Source organism: Vulpes lagopus, chromosome 8 (genome assembly GCF_018345385.1).
Source record: "Vulpes lagopus strain Blue_001 chromosome 8, ASM1834538v1, whole genome shotgun sequence".
NCBI classification, from domain to species: Eukaryota; Metazoa; Chordata; class Mammalia; order Carnivora; family Canidae; genus Vulpes; species Vulpes lagopus.
In genome coordinates, this window is record NC_054831.1 from 108,803,444 (window position 1) to 108,823,283 (window position 19,840).

General features: G+C 41.3%; 1 protein-coding gene across 1 annotated transcript in view; it reads left to right on the plus strand.

The window, feature by feature from the left end:
* The first annotated feature begins 6,108 nt into the window (after positions 1-6,108).
* Positions 6,109-19,840, plus strand: part of AMFR (autocrine motility factor receptor) — a 44,079-nt gene continuing 30,347 nt past the window's right edge. Inside the window, exons 1-3 of the mRNA XM_041765156.1 lie at positions 6,109-6,528; positions 15,148-15,240; positions 18,416-18,580. Of these exons, the coding sequence (XP_041621090.1) occupies positions 6,274-6,528; positions 15,148-15,240; positions 18,416-18,580 (513 nt within the window). The 5' untranslated portion in view covers positions 6,109-6,273. The remainder of the gene's footprint in view (positions 6,529-15,147; positions 15,241-18,415; positions 18,581-19,840) is intronic.

Consider the following 19,840-nt stretch of genomic DNA (forward strand, 5'->3'; position numbering starts at 1 on the left):
GGCTAGATTGGGGAAATTTATGGGAATTGATATAAAAAGAGACCTATTGAGAGCGGACTGAGAGACTCTTTTCCTTCATATAATGGGGGAATTATCTGTGTTGAGAAATTATGTGTTTAGTTATTCTCAGGGCCCTAATAAAATGTGATCTGTGAAGGAAGTTTTTAAAAATGGGTCTGTGTTAGGTTTTGAACTCTTGGATTGCAAAGTTGGTTACTTCTGTTTATATCCATAGAAAGAAAAATTTGGTTTTAGCAAGTGACTAGCCTTTTCAAAAACATTTTGGAATAATTTGAATCAACTGAAATCTAAGGACAGAATAGGGGATGGATTTTGTCAGCCTTCTTAAGAAGGGGAAAATATCAAATTTTAAAAGTTCTTTAAAACAACACCGCTACATTAGGATCAAGTTTTGGGGAATAAAAAATGAATCTTGGAGCAAAGGAGTTTGCTGGCTGTGTCATTGCTTAATGGTCCAAGTATGTCGTGTATGCCTTATAAGTATATTGACTATAGGCTTAATGAAAAGGAGATCTTGTGAGATACAGCTACTTAAGAGAGATTCCTGTAGTTTTTAAGAGATTGACAGAAATGAACTTTTGATTATTCTTATATCATCATCATACCAATCACAGGCCTGGTCTCCTGAATATTGGGTGAATTGAAAGGAATTTTGTAAATTCTTCCTTATTTAGACTTGAGAAAATCCGATCAAGAGCAACTGTATGAATAAAGGTTCAAGTTTACTTAGCTGAAGTCCTGTCAAGCCTTCACAAGGTTATATGTCAAGTAGTGATTGTGACCATGCTTATGCTTAATAGTAGATGAGCACCAGACTCTAGGACCAAAAATGACTTGTGATTTCCTTTGAAAAAGCCACTAATTCTGTGGATAGTCCTCTTCCCTCAAGGGTTAATAATTCTGTCCCTGTGGTTTATATTAGCATATTTATTACTTGCTGTAGTTTTACTGGTGAATTCAGTGATTAGCTGAGCCTTATCGAGGTTGCAGAAGGCAGATACGGAAACAGCTTGTTCCAGCCCACCTTCTATGGTTGCCTTTGGCATCCAAGTGTAAAACTGTATAACCACATTTCAGATGCACTAGCGCTTGCCATTTGGGGAGGATGGGATGAGGTGGACTTTTTCTTGATATTATAAAATGCTGTTTAAGTTGAAGAGATCTGATTTGGGCTACTCATATTCTTTGTAATACAAGCTTTGACCTAGAAATGAATTCTTGATCAATACTTTGCAGTAAGTGCTTGAGTCAGTCATCTATATGTTGGGGCCCAGGTGAGAAAAACCTTTGATTTAAGGTGGCTGGGTTCCTAACTTTACCATGTTAAAAAGGTCTGGTTTTGAATGTAAAATTGACAACACACAGATTTTTTTTAAAGCTGTCTTTGAACTAGTCAGCTACAATTGTATCTTAATACTCTCATGTTTTAGATTTCCTGATGGAGAACTAGGGAATTTAAATCTGATGTATTCCTAGAACATTAGAAGAAGGTACAAGGGTTTGTTTAACAATTGTTTCAATGTATTTAAATTCTTAACTGTACTTCTTCAAGAACTAACAGTCTTAAATTGTGCATTCCGATTCTCTACATATTAAATACTGAATAATTTTAATGTGAACTCTTGATGGACTGATATGTAGTTTTGAATGCCTCCTGTGTTCCAGATTTATTTGTAAATGAGAGTCCTCTTTTGCATTGTATAAGAACAATATATGCCATGTTGTTTTCCCTGAGTAGTCCAAGTACTGCATATTCTACACAAATCTACTAAATGGTACTGGAAAATACTTGTTTGGGGGATAAAACTAAAAGTTTTATTCAGATGTTTTCATTTAGAATTGATACCCCTTTGAAGAAGTGAAATTTGTTTTTTTCCCCAAGTGATGAAGACTTGTGACTTTTTAGTAAGTAGATAATATTTAAAATGGCATTATGATAATTTTATGATTTTATACTTTTAACAGCAGATCAATGAGATTTATTTTTTATCATTGTCTTATGTTAGCTTATATGGTTATTATTTTATTAACATGTTCCATTCAATTAGTATTTATTTGGATAAAACATAGCCAGATTAGCCAGTCTGTTTCCTTCCATGCTTAATTGAAGTGAGAAGTAGAGGTCCTCCAAATTCAACAGGCCAGCAAACAAGCAGCGTAAAATTTCCTCTCTTAAATTATGGGACTCTTAAGCTCTCAGGTTTTTAATGACTTTTTTTTTTTTTAAGATTTTAATTTATTTATTCATGAGAGACACAGAAAGAGAGAGACAGAGACATAAGCAGAGGGAGAAGCAGGCTCCATGCAGAGAGCCCGATGAGGGACTGGATCCCAGGACCTTGGGATCACGCCCTGAGCCGAAGGCAGGTGCTCAACCGCTGAGCTACCCAGGCGCCCCAATGACTTTGTTTTTTAAGTACTTGCTCTGTCACTTGAGGTGAAATGCTTGGAGTAGCTTTTCCATGTTGGAGTTTCTCAAACTTAATGTTTTCACTGGTTCATGGTGTTTGGGACAGTATGGGCCGATTACTAAGACTGCTTCAGGGGGTGTGTGGTTTGTATGTTGCTTCCCCAGAGAAGTCTTTGTGGTTTTTGACTGTACTACAAGTCCACTTCCATAGCAAAGGTTTGATTTCTTTATAATTATTCCACTTGTTTTGCATCCCTTATTATTTGGGTTAAACTGGACTCATTTCAGGTAGTTTGCCTTTGTTCAGATATGTGATGAGAAACATAATACTGTAATTTGACTTGAGCCATAAAATACATTTTAACATTAGCTCATATTTATTAAGCTTGCTTTTGTGAAAAAAACTGAATAAAACCTAAGTAAGTCTTAATGAAGCCAGTTTAGGTGTAATTTGTATTTTAATGATGAATTGTAACTGTAGGACTAGAGAAAAATTGGGAAAATGTATTATGTTCTCTGTTGAGGGAAAGATCAGCACATATAAAAACGTAAAGCTTTTGGTAACTGTGTTTACATCCTAGTGTACTAGCATCATTTATGGTTTGGCTTTGAGAATTTTTATGGTATTACACTTAGAGAAAATGTATAAAAGAAACTGAAGTTTTGGTTATATTTTTATATTTGTAAAGTAAAAGTTTGATTAAAATGGTCACTTTTTTTAAATTTTATTTTATTGTCACTTCAATTAAAAAAATAAAACAGAATGATTCCTTGTGTGTGGCTACTACCCTTAGTGTGCCATTAGAAATCCTGCACAGTTCTTTTTCAGTGGTGTTGGCCCGGGGCCATTAGGTAAGAGACAACTTGACAGAATAGCAAAGGCCTGAAGAACCGAGGCATTGATGTTGCCCTCTCCTGCTGGCACTTCCCCGATGTGTGTTAGTAGGGGTCTTAGGCAGATCTAGTTTCCTGCATTGTGAAGGGGTCCCTGAATTTGCAACCTGAAGACTGGGATTTAGAAGCTGCCGCAGAATTTTGCTAACTGTATGTTGTGGTATCATGGGGGGGGGGGGGGAAGGGATTCGGTTTCCCCATCTATTAATCTCTGTGTTAGTTCCTTTAGGGTTTTTTTTTTTCCTCAAACTTGCCTGGAAGTCATGATGTTCTGTGATACCATGCTTGCTGCTTATGTAATACTGTGTAATGTCATTTCAGCATCTTAAATAGAAGCAGTGTACCCAAAAGACAACAGATGTGTCATAAAACCACAGCCTTGAGGTTTTATATCTGAACAAAAGTCGAACAAAACCTGATAAAGTTATTGTTAAATTTCTCTGAGAATTTTACTAGTATATTTTATAGCAACTACCAAAAAGCTATGAAAAATTATTAAAGAAAAGCTTTTATTTTTTTTTTATTTTTATTTTTTTAAAGAAAAGCTTTTAAAAATTGAAATATGCCCATTAACTTTTTTCCCTACAACTTGAGTTGGTTAATGTTTTTCCCTTTGCTAGATTTAGTAGTGGAACACATTGGTCCAACTAATGAAACAACAGAGTTCTCTGTGGGAGTACATTTAAGGTTATTGGTTAGATAATGAAATTCAGTTTCCAGGATTTTGAGGATCTTCAAGAACAACTCAAACTACTCAGCCTTTCTCAAAGGATGGTGAAAATCAAATGAAGTCATAGAATATGAAAGGATGTCAGATATTTAAAAAGTATAGCAATAATGTATCTAGGTGTGACTCAATCTATACAAACTGGTTTGTCTGAAATGATAATTAAAAAAAAAAAAATCCTTTAAATCAAGCCAAATCAGAGGCACCATTCAATAGAGAAGGCAGGAAATTCAGTTTCTCAGTCATCATTAGAAGACTTTGGGGCCTGCTCAAAGTTTCTGAGGAATCCAGAAAGCATAAATGGTACTCTGAAATGAGGGTAGGAGTGCAGAGAGCTCTAGCTTCCATCGTGGACTCTACAGATTTTCTTGTCTAAGCTGGACCAGCCTTTTAAGGTCTGGTATGCTTACCTTCCTGCCACATTTGAGCCTTAAGACTCATGTGATTAAGATAGTCCCTTTTCCTATGTCCAGGCTTCCTGGGCTCACTTAAATATTAATTCCTCTGTGTCATGCCTCCTCCTCTGGTCCTTTGATGGAGTAGAATACAATGCAAAAAAAAACCAAACAGTAATTGCTTTTAGAAGGTGAGTTCTGACCATGCTAAAAAAAAAAGAAAAAAAAATTCAGAGGATTTCCTGAGTGGCTTAGTTAATAAGCACCCAACTCTTGATCTCAGCTCCAGGGTCTCCATCTCAGGGTCAGGAGATCAGACTCCGCGTTGGGCTCCATGCTGAGTGTGGAGCCTATTTAAAAAAAAAAAAAAAAAAAAAAGTGTAAGTAACCACATCCCGGTCTCCAAAGCCAAATTGTTTTGTTCCATCACAGGCCCTTGAATAGGATGTTTCTAAAAATTCCAAAGTGGATGGTAATAACTTCGAGAAATCTTTGTTTTCTAATTAATAGCCTTTTAGAATATTAGGGATGACAGAGACTTGAAAATGGCTTAGTCCTTTTCTTTTGAAAGTTTGTAAGATTGAACTCTGGAGCAGGCGCAGGCATAATTCAAGCTCACTTTTTTGGGGTAGCGTTTTTTTTTTTTTTTTTTTGTCAGAGCTTAATGAAAGTGCACAATAAAATGATCTTTACTAAATTCAGAGTTGTGGAGCTGTCAACACAATTTAAAAAAAAGAAAACATATTTAGCTTTTACCCTCCACCCCCCACCCCCGTCCACCCCAGCAACCATTAATGTATTTGCCCATTCTGGATGTTTCGTATAAATGGAACCACAACGTGTGGCCTTTTGTATCCGGCTGCTTTCACTTAGCATGTTCAAGGTTTCTCCATGTTGTAGCATGTGTCACGTGAGTACTTTACTCGTTTTCGTGTCTGAATAATAGTCCGTTGTATGGACTGTATTTTGCCCATACATCACTTGAGAGCCATTACTTGTTTCCGCCCTCGGCTATTTGTCATGAATCAGGCCGTTATCAACACTTGTGTACAGCGTTTGCGTGGAGCTGTTTTCATTTCTCTTGGGTATGTCTAGTAGTGGAATCGTGAAGTCAAAGGGTTACTCGTGTGTTTAAGTTTTTGAGGAACTAACAATTTTCCCAAGAAGCTGCGCTATTTTATATACCCACCTGGTGACTGACAGAACATTTTCATTTCCTGCTAAATCAAGGTCCGTTTTAGACGCTGCTCCAGGCCGTTAGTGAACAACAGAAACTTACGGTGACCTTCCTGGCTGTTGATTCACGATCCTCTTTCTGAGGGCCGAGCCTGCTCGTCCCTCCGCAGCATCTCCTGACCGCCAGGGAGCTGCTGGGCCCACAGGTGTGCACGCGCGGCGGGTGCGGCCTGGCGCCGGGTGGCGCTTCCGCTCGGCCGGCCGGGGCCCCGGGAGGGCGCTGACCCGGCGGGGCGGGGCGGGGCGGGGCGGGGCGGGGCGGGGCTGCGGGCGGCGCGACTGCTGGGGGCGGGGGCCGGGGCCGGAGGCCGCGCCCCGCGCCCGTCCCGCCCGCGCCCGGCTGGGGTGGGGGGGGCCCGCCCCGCGCCCGCCGAGGCTCTTCCGCGCCGGCAGGGGCAGCAGCGGGAGCGGCGCGGGGCGGAGCGGCGCGAGCGGCCAGGAGCGGCCCGGCCCGGCGCGGCGGCGGCGGCGGCGGCGGCGGCGGCGGCGGCGGCGGCGACGCCAGAGCCCGAGGGCGCCGTTCGCGAGGCCGCCGCGGGGACCGGCCGCGGCTCGGGGAGGCCTGGGGCCTGGAGGCCGCCGCTGCCGCCATGCCGCTGCTCTTCCTGGAGCGCTTCCCCTGGCCCAGCCTCCGCACCTACACGGGCCTCAGCGGCCTGGCCCTGCTCGGCACCATCGTCAGCGCCTACCGCGCCCTCAGCCAGCCCGAGGCCGAGCCCGGGGAGCCGGAGCCGCCAACCGCCCCGCTGCAGGCGGAGCTGGCCGTGCCCGCGCGGCCCGGCGCCGGCGGCCCCCGCGCCCGCGACGTGGCCCAGTACCTGCTCTCCGACAGCCTGTTCGTGTGGGTGAGCGACGCTGCCCGGGCCGCCGCGGAGCGGGCCGGCGGGGCGGGGGCCGCCATGACGCCCATTATGCGCGGGGGGCGTGGCTGGGCCGGGGTCGCCGCCCCGGGGCCCGCGGCGCGCGGCCTGGGGGGCGGGGGGGTCCCCGGGACCCCGCGTCGGGCGGCCGCGGAGCCGCGGAGAGGCCCCCGGCTGGGCCCGCGGGGCGCGGAATCGGACGCCCCTGGGTGTGCTGGGACGCCCCCAGGGCCCCGGCCATCTCCCGTAACTTTTCTCTTTCTTTGCTTTTCTGCTTTTGTTTTTGTTTTTCCCGTTGCCGCCGAGCGTGGGATTGCCTGTCCGGGCCAGACACGCGTGCAGACCGTGCTGCCTTTCCCGTTGCCTTTCGCGGTGGCTGACGGCGGTTTCCCTGGATGTCTGAGGGCAGGCGAGCCTCGGGGCAGGAGCAGCCTCCTGCTTCGCGCCCAGGGCCCTCTCCCTTCCGTGGCCCACTTTACCACGGCGTCTGCAGTTTGTCTGCCAGCGCGAGATAAGCAGCACCTAAAGGCATAGATGCTGGCTGCGCCCCTTAGGACAGATCGTGTCAGGCTGGGCAGACCTACACGGTGTCAGCTAAAGAACTTTGCTTCCACCTTGGCCTTGAATGCCGCGTAGGTACACGTGCGCGCGCACACGCGGATCAGAAAAGTGGAGCCAGGATTTAAGTCTGTCACTTGGGTTTACTGCGGTGTCTTGGGGCTTGTCTTCTCCTACGGTTCTCATTTGGGGTTAAGAGTAGGCTGTAAATGACTAACATTAATATTCCAAGGAGCGAGGATGATATACAACTCATTTGTTATAATTAATCCCACTGTGCTTCATCAGGAAGCTGTGGGATTTATGAACTCGGTGGGCTGTGGATTAAGTCTCTTGGTCCTTCTGATGGAGAGATTAGTAGCAGGCAGTGAAGGGTGAAGTTTTATTCCTTCCAGGCTGTGCACTTGCCACTTGGTACTGTGTAAACAGTAGAGGAGAAGAAGAGAAAGAACTCCTCTTTTGTCTTCTCTCCAATCTATTTTTTCATTTGAGTTAGCAGGTAAACAACTTAAAGTGATGTGAAGAGTGTTTCTGCCAAATGTGAAGATTATAACACCTTCTTTGATGTATAAGTACAAGATCTAAATAAGCCTTTGAGGCAGAACCACTATAGAATTGAACTACTATTGTTTAGTGAACTTACCGCCCCCCCCCCCGTGTTTTTTGTTTTTTACCAAACCCTTGTTCAAATTCCAAGGTTAACACTTTTCATAAAACACTACAAAAAGCCTGTTGATTTTCCTGCAAAAAATACTTCTTTTTAGAAAATTTACATTTCCCTCCAGCTTTTTCTTTAGCGATCTTACCTAAAAACAGGTTTCACATTTCTTCCTGATCTGTTGATTGTTTTCATTTTTCAGGTGATCTTACTGTTTTTCTAACCTCTTTCCTGGTGGTTCTCACTTTCATGCCAAGCTGCCTTGGTTTCTCAGACCCTCCACGTGTGCTCTGTAAGCTTTCCTCATCGCCCATGGCATAGACTCTGCTTTAGTAGCTGAGCAGGAGTCACATCTCAAAAGCCTGTTTCCTTAGCCTGACGGCATGATTGAGTGAATATTTATGGTGGGGCCTTGGTCAAAATGGATCCCTTTGGCACCCTGCCCAAAGACATTCAGATTCAATTTTTAAAAAACCAAGCAAGACAAAACAAAAACGGATCTTTCCGCCAATTTGCAAATCATGATAGCTGTTATTTGGCATATTGGAATCTTTTAAAACTTACCTTTGTAGATCACAATTTAAATTAATGTAGGTCTGATAGCATCTCAGGAGGTTTTGATTAATTTAAACTCAAACCCTTTCAGAGCTACCATTTAGGGGTACTCTGGAGGGCATAGCTGTGAACCCTTTCCCCTGACCCTCAAAGAAATCCATATACACATAAAGCAAAATTTGATAAGTGATGATAGATGTATAAAGAAAATAGCAGAGTCTGGAAGAAAGGGGAAGTGATGCCTAGGGGAAGAATGCATGAAAGATGGTATTTATACCCAGCCTTGGGAGGTGAGAAGGATCTCAGCAAGTAGCATGATGTACTGCATGTGGAGAAGACAGCAGCATGTGAAGTTCAGACAGTGTATGAAAGGTGGTGCGGGGCCTATGCAGAGCGGCCCATATACTGGGCTCTTAAATTACAACTCCGTTGGGTGCTATGATTGAGTGAGGTTGGGAAGGTAAAAGTGAGATCCAGGAGTCCCAGGAGGTGAAGGAAGTGACCAACCCCTGTAACGGTGTATTTCTCAGAATGGCGACCTGGTACTAGAAAAATGTAGTTTCTCAGATTCTATCCAGGGTTCAATTCAAGGGGAGGGGCAGAGCCTTGGAATCTTCATTTTGATAAATGTCCCAAGTGATTTTTTTAGGCACACTGGTGGTTGAGAAATGGATTAGGGAGGATAGGATGTGGGGTGAGGGTCAGATTATGTAAATCTTGACTGCCCTGCTAAGGAGTATGGACATCATTTTGTGGGCCATAGGGTTTAAGTGGGAGGGGAGGAGAGCCTGTCATGGTGATACGTTTTTCTCAGGGGGCACCTTTGGCAGCAGTGGTGAGGAAGGTTTATGTAAATGGGAAGAGGCCAGGAGATGTGAATTAAGACCTCCCCAAAGGAGGTCTCTCCAAGTGGCCCCCTTGGTGTGGGTGTTGAGAATAGGTTGGAGCTGAGGCTCCAGGGTTCTCACACTAGCCAATCCCCACATTTGATGTGATCACTTGTTTCTTCATGTCTTTCTAGAACTTTCGTTCTAAAGTTTCATATGGGATTAGGTTTTGTTGCTCATTTCTAGTTTTATTTTACACTTTTCAGATGTTACTTGCGTTAAAGTACCACTTGATCCATTCCATAATAATTGTTTTGAATTGTACAGGTGTATTTGGCTTTTGCACGTCTTTATTCTTGTTATTTTCATTACTGTCTCCTTTCTGTTCCTCTCCCTCCCCTATTTTTTTTTACAGACTTGCTTCTAAAATTTTTAAAGAGCAGGACATGGTAAAATGGAGAAATGGGAATACGAAATAAGTGTTAAAGTTCTGGGTTAGTTTATGCAAATCAAGTAATTTAAATAGAAGTCTCTAGGGGGGAAAAAAAATCACCAAAAATGAAAATGGAGAAAAGTGAACTGACCATTTAGAGCAGGGATGCGCAAACTAGTGGCCTATTTGGCCTGGCCTATTTTGTACAGTCTGTTAGCTAACGATGGTTTTTATATTTTTTAAGTTCTTTTTTTTTAAGAGGAAGACTTTGTGACAGTGTATGGCCTACTGAGCCTAAAATATTTATTATCTGATAGCCCATTAGAGAAAAAGTGGCTGACTTCTGCTTTAAAGAGCTCATCTTCATATAATTACGAAACTTTAGAATTGAAAGTAATTTACTAGGTTTGAGTCTTTATAAGTTGAATATTCCAAAGAAGTAGAGAGAAAAATATTGGCTTTAGAAATGTTGGGGCGGCTAAAGAGAAAGACTACACTTCTAAATAATAGGATATAAGCCTAAATAAGCAACTTGAAAATATAGGAAATATCCTCAGGTGAGGGGGAAAGAGACCATTTGATTGCTTGCTAAGTGCATGCTGAGTGCTCTGTATACATAAACTCACTTATTTCCTTGATATTGTGAAAAGAGGAATCTGATCATCCATGTAATGGGGGGAGTATGCATCTTTGCATTTCATTTTTTTGTTTTTTAAGATTTATTTATTTGAGAGAGAGAGCAGGAATGTGAGAGAGTAGTGTGGGGGTGGGGGACGGAGGGAGAGGGAGAGTGAGTCTTAAGCTGACTCTGCACTGAGCCTGGAGCTGGACTCAGGGCTCAGTCTCACGACCCTGAGATCATGACCCAAGCCAAAACCAAGAGTCTGAGGCTCACCACCAAGGGTGCCCCTTTATTGAATTTTATGCTTGTCAGAGCCTGCAGAGAGATAACATATTCCAGTTGTTCTTACAGGGAAGAGACAGACAAATGGTGTGGAGATGGGGGTTAGTGCTGGTGTTAAATAGGAGACTAAGAAATACCATATTGATCCAGTCCTTGGGACAGTTCCTGATAGTAGAACCACATTTCATCACAAGCTCATAAATAATACCCCATTGTGGCCAGCATTTTACAGGATCAAAAATACCTCCAGGGTTACATAGTGATAAATGTGGCTAAGCTGTTTAAGAGAGTTATCACTCTTTCCTCTTTTCCTCTCAGGCTAAACTGTTTTATAATTTAGTTTCTGTTGTTTTCAAGTAGCACAGTAGAACCATTCTGGGAGGGAAATTTTCTTACAGGGCCTTAAAGGGAATTACTTCAAGCCTGATTAAGTAGAGGTTCCTTGGGTCACTATTATCTGATGTTTTCTGTTCTAGGCTACTCAGGCATAAACAAAACCTGTTTCTATTTTGTGAAGGCTAAATCCAAAAGAAAGATGTTCGGTGAGGTCTTAAAAAATACTATTTAATTTTTTACACTGCATTAGATATGAGAAACTCTTCTGAAGTATTTTAATACAATAGAAACACCATATAACAGGATCACTGAGGCCACCCAGTTTGGGTTTTACTAGTTATCAGTCTCCTATCATGAAAGGAAAAATAAATGTGGAACTTTAGAACTGGTCAGAAAGTTCAGTGGACTCTAAACTTTAGAAAAATTAATTAAAAGAAATAACACATGATCATGGTACACAAGTTAAAAATGACACAAGTGACGTATAGTGAAGAGTAAATCTGCTTCCCTTTCCCAGAAGTGGCCATTACCATCTGCTTGTAAGTAATGCTGGTGTTGAATAGGAGACTAAGAAACATCCAGGTTGATCAAGTCCTTGACACTGTCCACATCTACGATGATACATATGCGTCTGTGTGTACAGATGCATACCCTTTCTCTTTTGCATACAGGGTAGCATGGTAATGGCATTTCTACACCTTGCTTTTTTTTCAGTGAACAAATGATCTGGAAGGTTCCAGACAATGCTAGTAAGTAGCAAAGCTGTTGAGTTAATTTTCCCGGCTTCATGGTATTCCACTGAGTGGCTGTTTCGCAGTTTATTGAACTTGTCTCTCTGGGGGAACATTTACTTTTTCTCCATTTTTCTGCCATTAGTGAACAGTGCTTCAGTGAACCCCTTATCTTTACATTTAAGTTTGGATTCTACCTGCAAGGAAAAACTAGCAGTTGCATAGAACAGATAAAACGAAGTTAGTACTTTTAGTGTGGTCTGTGTGGATAAAGTGGTGGTTCAGAGCAGGCTTGCTGGAGATGAGCCTCATTTTGATTATTGAAGATTTCCTGGTTCTGTGGATTTACACGTCTAGGCTAAAGTGTGGTTTCTATAAGAATATTACTGGTGACCCTGTGGGATCTGATTTGGGATTTGCTTTAACATATTTATTTATTTAATTTTTTAGAATGAAATATTTTACTTCAGTTAGAAAATAACACTTATCCCCAGTAGAAAGAAATATTCATTTATTTATCTTTCTCTCCTATTCAGAGGCCCAGAAACACAATTTTATACAGTGTGAAATAACACTTATCCCCACTAGAAAGAAATATTCATTTATTTATCTTTCTCTCCTATTCAGAGGCCCAGAAACACAATTTTATACAGTGTGAAATTTAGCAAATGCTCACACATAGGTAAAAAAAAAATTTTGTACAAGTTTTTTTTTTTTTAATTGAAGTATATAGTTGGTGGGATATGCTTTTAAGTGAGGAATGCTACAATTATGTTTCTTTCCATATTTGCAATTTTTCAAGGCTTTGTCAGTTTTAAAGTTAAGAATTTATCATATATTAAACCATTTTTCTATAAATAGACATAGAAAAAATAGTTATTAATCCTGAAAGTGTTTTTAAAAACACTTTGTTCATCATCTTAAAATAATTTTTAGTTGCTTCCGATTCTGTGTTGCTCTAGCTTTCATATAAAGTTCAGAAAAGGTTAGCTCTTTTTTACATAAATTCCCTTTCTAATATCAGTATATTTTCTCAAGCTTTTTTTCCTTCTTACCTTTGCTAATTTTTAAATCTTCCATTGAAATTAAAATAAGAAATGATTATGAGTGATGGGATTATGACAGACTTTCACTTAAAAAAAATACTGATTTTTTTTAAACTGCATTTTTGAACCTTAAGAAATGTAACTGAGAAATGATAAATAATACTTTACTTTTTGTTTTGTAACCCAAGATGCACAAGAATGTGCTTTTGGGTACGTCAATGATTAAGCCACCCCAAATTTACTTTCTTCTCCTGCATTGATTATGCTACCAGCAACCTGCTTGGTGTGTTGTTAGATGCTTATCAAGTTCTGTGTCCTGTAGATACTAAAAGCTCTTTGAATGCAGGGTCCAGAGCTCCTTCATTTCTCTTAATCTCTCACAAGCCTTGAACAAGTTGGTGCTAAATGTCTGGACTTTATTTCCCTATTTCCAATGCCTACATGCAAAACCGGCAAGAATTCTTTTTAAAAATTGTGTTGTGATTTTAAAAATTGTGTTCAGGGGCACCTGGCTGGCTCAGTCGATAGATCATGTGACTCTTGATCCTCAGGGTTGTGAGGTCCAGGCCCCGTTGGTGATAGAGTTTACTTTAAAACAAAAATTCTGCTCAGCTAGGAGAGGTGGCCCTGAAGGGTTGTGGTTGTGATTTTGTCTGATGAAATTTTCCTGACTGAAGTTCCCATTGGCTGGTTCAGAACATAGTGAAAATGAACCTTTTTCACATCTATTTCATCTCCTTAAAAATTAATATTCTAAGCTATTTGTTGGACTGTTTCAAATAGGGCTGTTCTACAGGGAGTCACAAGTTAGGGATATAGGATGTTTTGGGTAACTTATTTGTTTTTTTTTTTTCCTGATTATTTGCAGGATTTAATTACCAGAACAGTTTCAGATGAACTTTTTTTTTTTAATTCTTTAAAAATGTATCACATTTCCTTATCCCATTAGGCAGAATAGGACTAAACCTAATTTAATCTTGTAATGAATCAGGGCTGCCAAAGCAGATGGGATGAGATACTAAGGGGGATCTGACATCTTTTTTTTTTTTTTTCCTTCCACAATATCATTTGCTTCTTTTAAGAGCAGAGGGAAGAATGACCCAGGAAGAAGAATGTGGCAACCTTCTTGTAAAGTTAGTGAATCAAAGCTTGAGACAGTCTACGTTGAGTTGGGGTTCATTTCCATTTGCTCTCAATAAAAGTCATGTTTACTGTCTTTATCAAGGTCTTTTCTGGCTTTTGGGGTCATGGAGAGTTTTATTTTTTTAAAGATTTTATTTATTTATTCATGAGAGATGCAGAGAGAGAGGCAGAGACACAGAGGGTTCAGAAGCAGGCTCCATGTAGGGAGCCCGATGTGGGACTCGATCCCCAGACCCGGGATCATGACTTGAGCCGAAGGCAAATGCTCAACTGCTGAGCTACCCTCATGTCCCTCAAGCAGAGTTTTAAAAATCATTTGAGCATCAGTGATAAGATGTGCCCCACTAGCATCTTGGTCAAGGGCAGCCCCCTCTTTCATTTTGTGAGTGTTAGATTTGCTGTTTAGGTGTCGGGGTATCCATATCTTAATAATCTAAGGAAAGAGATTTCCCACCTCCTGTTGAAGAAGGCCTTGGTTTTACATTGGTGGCTCCTGGTTGCATTCCAGTTCTCAGATACCCCTTCTTCCTTCTTCCTGGTTTCTCAATTCCATTTACCTCTGATGCCCCAGAATCTTTACATGAAGGCCAACACTGAGCATGGAGGACATTTATCTTTTGACTGGCAGATTGTCCCATTGTAGTGCTCGCGTGCGCATGTTTGTGTGTGTGTATGTAATGTATTGGGCGTGCTTAGTGTTTTATGGTCTTAGGGCTTTTTTGTGACCATCAACCTCACCTGCTATTTGTTTGGCAGGGCAGAGTAGGATATTTGGGTGCTGGATTTTACTTCATGGTAACTTCAACTTCTAGAAAAGTTTTATTCAAGGCTATTAAAATCTTAATGTAGGAATGATGTCCCTAGGAGATATCTGTGACTTGCAAGGTGCATACAGTTCTGTACATTCAGTACAAAGTTTACATACAGTTCAGTAAAGGCTGAAAGGGAAGGTGGCTTGCTGGATGGTACATATTGGAACAGGGCTCGGTGAATTAAATGGTAAGCTGATACCTCTCCTTCCCACTCCTCATCTCTCCTCCACACATAAAAGTGTGCCCCTTCAAATATTACTTGAACTGGAGAGGCTCAGTCATTAGGAATGATTGCTGAATTCTTAATACAAAATTTTTATAAAAGATTTTATTTGAGAGAGAACGAGAAAGCGCGAGTGAGAGAGAGCACATACACAAGCAGGGAGAGGGGCAGAGGGAGAGGGAGAAGCAGACTGCCCGATGAGCAGGAAGCCTGACAAGACATGGGGCTCCATCCCAGGATCCTGGGATCAAGACCTAAGCCGAAGGCAGATGCTTAACTGACTGAGCCACCCAGGCGCCCCTCTAATACGAAATTTTTAGAGCTGCTTTTACTTTTCAATAGGAGGAAATAAACTTTGTTTCTTTGGTTTGTAAACAGGTTCTAGTAAATACTGCATGCTGTGTTTTGATGCTGGTGGCTAAGCTAATCCAGTGTATTGTGTTTGGCCCTCTTCGAGTGAGTGAGAGGCAGGTAAGTCCAAGGCTAAGCCTGATTTTAGTGACCAGATTTTTTTTTTTTTTTAAACTTTGCATTTGGTATAATTTTAAACTTACAGAAAAGTTGCCTGAATACTCTGAAGAACTTCCATATACCCTGATCTAGATTCACAGTTGTTAACATTCTGTCCAATTTGCTTTCATATTTGCCTTTTATTTATATTTTACGTATTTTTTGATCCATTTGAGAGTAAGTTGTGGACATCCTACCCCCTATGTTCCCAAATACTTCATTCAGTATGTGTTTCCCAAAATCAAGGATATTTTCTTAAGTAACCATAGCACAATGATCAAAATCAGGAAACTTAGCATTGATGAAATACTTTCTGGAATCCATAGTCCATATTCACTGTAGCCAGGTTGCCCCGAGACTGTTCTCTATAGCTGTTTTTCCCATGCCTTTCATAAATGCAGTTTTTAAAGAAGCATAGAATTGCTTTAGTTTGAATAATAATAAATATCACTCTTTAGAATATAGGCCCTTTTCCAAAGGGATTACCAAGAGATTTAAATTTCTCCCTTTGGACAAGTCAATTAAGATCCATTGTTCTACAAGCAGAAAATTAGGTGACTTGTTTTTGTTTCAGGTGGGATAGTCTCACATTGGAACATTCCTCCCAGAATGTACACGTATATGAGCAGGACATGCTTTTAATAAAGAATATGCCACAAGCATACTGTACAGCTTGGCAGTTCCCCAAGAATTTTAGTGTAGAATATAAAATGGTGTGTTTAAAAATAAGAATTTAGAACTGGCCTTAAAACAACAACCTACAAACAGAACTAGACTTGAGTTTATCTTAGCCCAGTCATGAGACACAGGGACCTGCTACTTTGAACTTCTGTTGGCCTCACTCCTTACCTACCCTTTCAACCCAAGTCCTCTGTTATTGGAGCAGCTGAGGTCCTAGTTCAGAGCTAAAACAAGGCTACTCTGGTTGAGCCCTTGGATGCTCTTATGAGCAGGACTCTGTGTGTTCTCCCAGAGAATTTTCATTAGTGAGTATTCAGTACTTTCTCCAAAATGTCAACTCCAGGGGTCTCCTAGGAAGCATCAGTGGGAGGTTGTTTTGGGGTAGGATACAGGCTCCTTTTGATGCTTCTCTCTTTGTGAAGAAAAACTTCTGGCTTGTGGGCCAGAAAATGGTCAGGCCCGGCAAGCCATCTCCTTGCTGGTGGCTTGATCTGGCACCAGTGGGCCTTAATCTACTGCTTTCGTTTTTCTGAAATGTTAAATAGCAGTTCAAAATTTACAGAGAACATTATCTTGGAACATTACAGAGATTTTTACCATGGCTATGGAAAAAGGCACGTCTGTTACTTTATTTTCAGTTTTTCAGTACAGATCACATCTTTCATTTATTTATTTATTTAAAACTTGTTGTTCAAGTATAGTTAATGCAGTGTTACATTAGTTTCAGCTATGCCACACAGTGATTCAGCAGCTCTATACACTTATTCTGTGCTCACCACCGTGATGACTTTTTTTTTTTTTTTTTTTGGATGAATGTCATTCAGTGGCATGTATCAAGCCTGAGTTTGAGTTAGAATGCTGCAGAATTGACATGAGTTTGCTCTGTGGGTGATTCAAGAAAGCTCAAGAAATAAAGTCATGCTGGAGGCAGAGACATTGAATACTGAAAATGGGATAAAAATAAAACTGTTCAGTGGAGGTTTAGAAGAAGGAATTCTTTTTTATAGCATGTAGTGCCTACTATGGCACATATCCAAACATTGTACGTATATTAGCTTATTTAGCTCCTTCAACAATTCTGTGAGGCAGATACTGGGGTCATAAGGTCCATCTTCTAGATGGAGAGACCAAAGCATGGGAATGTTAAGTGACTCATCCTAAGTTGCACAGCAAATACATGGTAGAGTGAAGATTCAAAACACAGGCACAAAATGTCGGGTTCGCCTTGTACTTTACCTGTCCCAGATCTGAAAACAGGCACTCACCAAAGATTCCTAGTCCCATTTGTTCTTTGTGTAAATGGTGTACGGTCAGTACAGTGTGTAAAAGTTCTCAAAATAATCTTATCTTTCAGTAGTCCTTCATATTTTACACATTTAGGTTCAGTTATTTCTCTCTCTAATCAATTTTGCTTTTTTTTTTCTGTTTTTTTTTAATTGGTGAAATATTTATATGGTTCAGAACTATTTCTGAAAATAGACTTAGAAGCCCTGTCCCATTCTTACCTCTTGACTCAGCTCCCACTCCTCCCACAGATGGTTCGATAGTATATTTTAGTATCTGTTGGATAGACTCTTCTCCTTGCCCTTTTTCTTCAGGGTAGTAAAGATTTTAAAAACTGGATATCCTCCGTGTAGGCAATGTACTCTCCCACTGCCCCTGGGAGAGGGCATTTATACAGCTTCTCTGGAAACCAGGTGGGTGGTGCTTATTAGAAATCATAAAAACATTCGTAACCTTTGATTCCATAATGCTGAAGAAATAGCAACTCTGGCAGATATTCATTGCAACATTTTCTGAATGGAGAAAAATTAAAAACAATTCCATTGTCCTTCTGCAACCACTAAAATGGTATATACACAAATTATTCACTGCTACTGGAAAGATTCTCACAATATGAGAAGTGAAATAAAGCAGTGTACAAAAATTAAGGTTTTGCACATTAGGAAGACAAGAAAAATGCATAAAAATGCTAAGGCATCATTTTTATCTTATCGATTACAGGCTGGCAAATGAGCATAGGTTATTTTTTCATCAGAAAGATCTTTAAGAAAAAAAGAACTTATTTTTTTCTGTTGTCTGTTTTAAGAATCCAGAGAGCAGAAGTATTAAAAATGATACTTGTAGCAGTATCACCAGTTTTTAGATTTTGTGTTGGAAGTATTTGTATTACCCCTAATATGCAAGGTACTAGACTACTGTCACTCCCCCTTTGGTGGCTCAAATTTTATAACTGACTGAGGGTTACAATCTAGAGTCTACACATTACTTTCTAGGTGTCTTATCTTTAATCTTCAGAGAGTTTATTTTTGTCTTTACCTTCTAATGTCTTGCAAACAAATGTTAGCTGACCGTAGAATATTTTCTACAGGGCAGCACATTTTTGTTGTGTTAACTTCTCTTAAATAGGTTAGATGTAATAGTACTAAACCTTTATAAATATTTGTCTTTGCAGCACCTCAAAGACAAGTTCTGGAATTTTATTTTCTACAAGTTCATTTTCATTTTTGGTGTGCTGAATGTGCAGACAGTGGAAGAGGTGGTCATGTGGTGCCTCTGGTTTGCTGGACTTGTATTTCTACATCTGATGGTTCAGCTCTGCAAGGACCGATTTGAATATGTGAGTTTTCAGCCAAGTCTTAGCCAAGCTCTTTGTTTGCTTAGTCACATGTTTGCGGAGCTTGCATTGTGTAAGATGAATGAGCCATAATGGGCAAGTCCCAGGTAGGTCTCCAGGGCAAGGCTCCTAAATCAGGTGGCTGCTGCCTATTTCTTGAGGAACTTCCTGCAGCAGCCAAAGAACTCAGGGTCAGGGTCTCCTCAGGAAGTTCCCTTTCCCTCCACTGGCAGATTGCGTTCCAGCTCACATTCTGATCATGGCATGGGGAAAGCTTAGTGTCTAACCTGAATTAAAGCGGCTATCTTCCAGATATTTTCTGTTCTAGTCTCCTTCCATTGTTCCCTCTGATTCTTGGAGCCTTCTTTCTAATTAGTCTACACTGTTTCCACCCCTGGGCAAGGACTGAATTAGCCCTCTAGTGTCCCAAGGTCCTTCCTTCCCTGTCCGGGTACAAGATCTGCCTCTTAGCTTCAGATCAGCTGTGGGTGTGCACCCTCATTCTTCAGCGCACGCGGACTAACATCATGGGTCCTGGGGCAATGCACACCTACAGTTCTGCCCCTCAGTTACATGCTGCTCCAGGGCCTCCTTTGCTCCCCTTTTCACTCGGTCCTGGGGGGACAGGTGGTGCCTGTACCTCTGTGTGAGGTCATCTCATTCTGAAAGCTGCTCATCAGTCACCAGCAGGAGGGCCCAGCCTCCCTAATAGCTGTGTTACCTCCACCCTCTTGCTCAGAGTCCCAGTCCTGGGCCTCCCCTTGTACACTGTCAATGGAGCATTGTGATAGCGGGAACTCTGCACCTGGATGACATTTTGGTTGTCTCAGCCTTAAACACCATAGGAATGTTCTCCAAGGGACTTTTTGGGAGGAGGGGGAGAGCCAGATGGAGAAAGAAACACAAAAGGACATGGTGCAGTCTGGAGTGCTAGCCAATGTTGAGAGAATTACATACCTTTGGAAAACTGCTTGGAGAGAGACTTATCATTCCACTAGTAGGAAGATCCTTGAGAATTTGAGATGAAAATAATAACGTATGTTATGTTCCGTAAATTAAGCAGTAGAAATCTCTCAATATTCGCTCATGCTCACGTTTAAGTTGGGTGGAGAATTTTGACCATCCGGTAACGGGGTGCTTTTCTGTGCTTGGTGTTTGGTGGTGCTGCTAAGCCCGAGTTCCTGAGCAGAGACTCCCAAACACTAACATTGCATTTCTCAGGGAAGCTTAATACCACAGTGAAGAAGGATGAGCTTCTTTCCT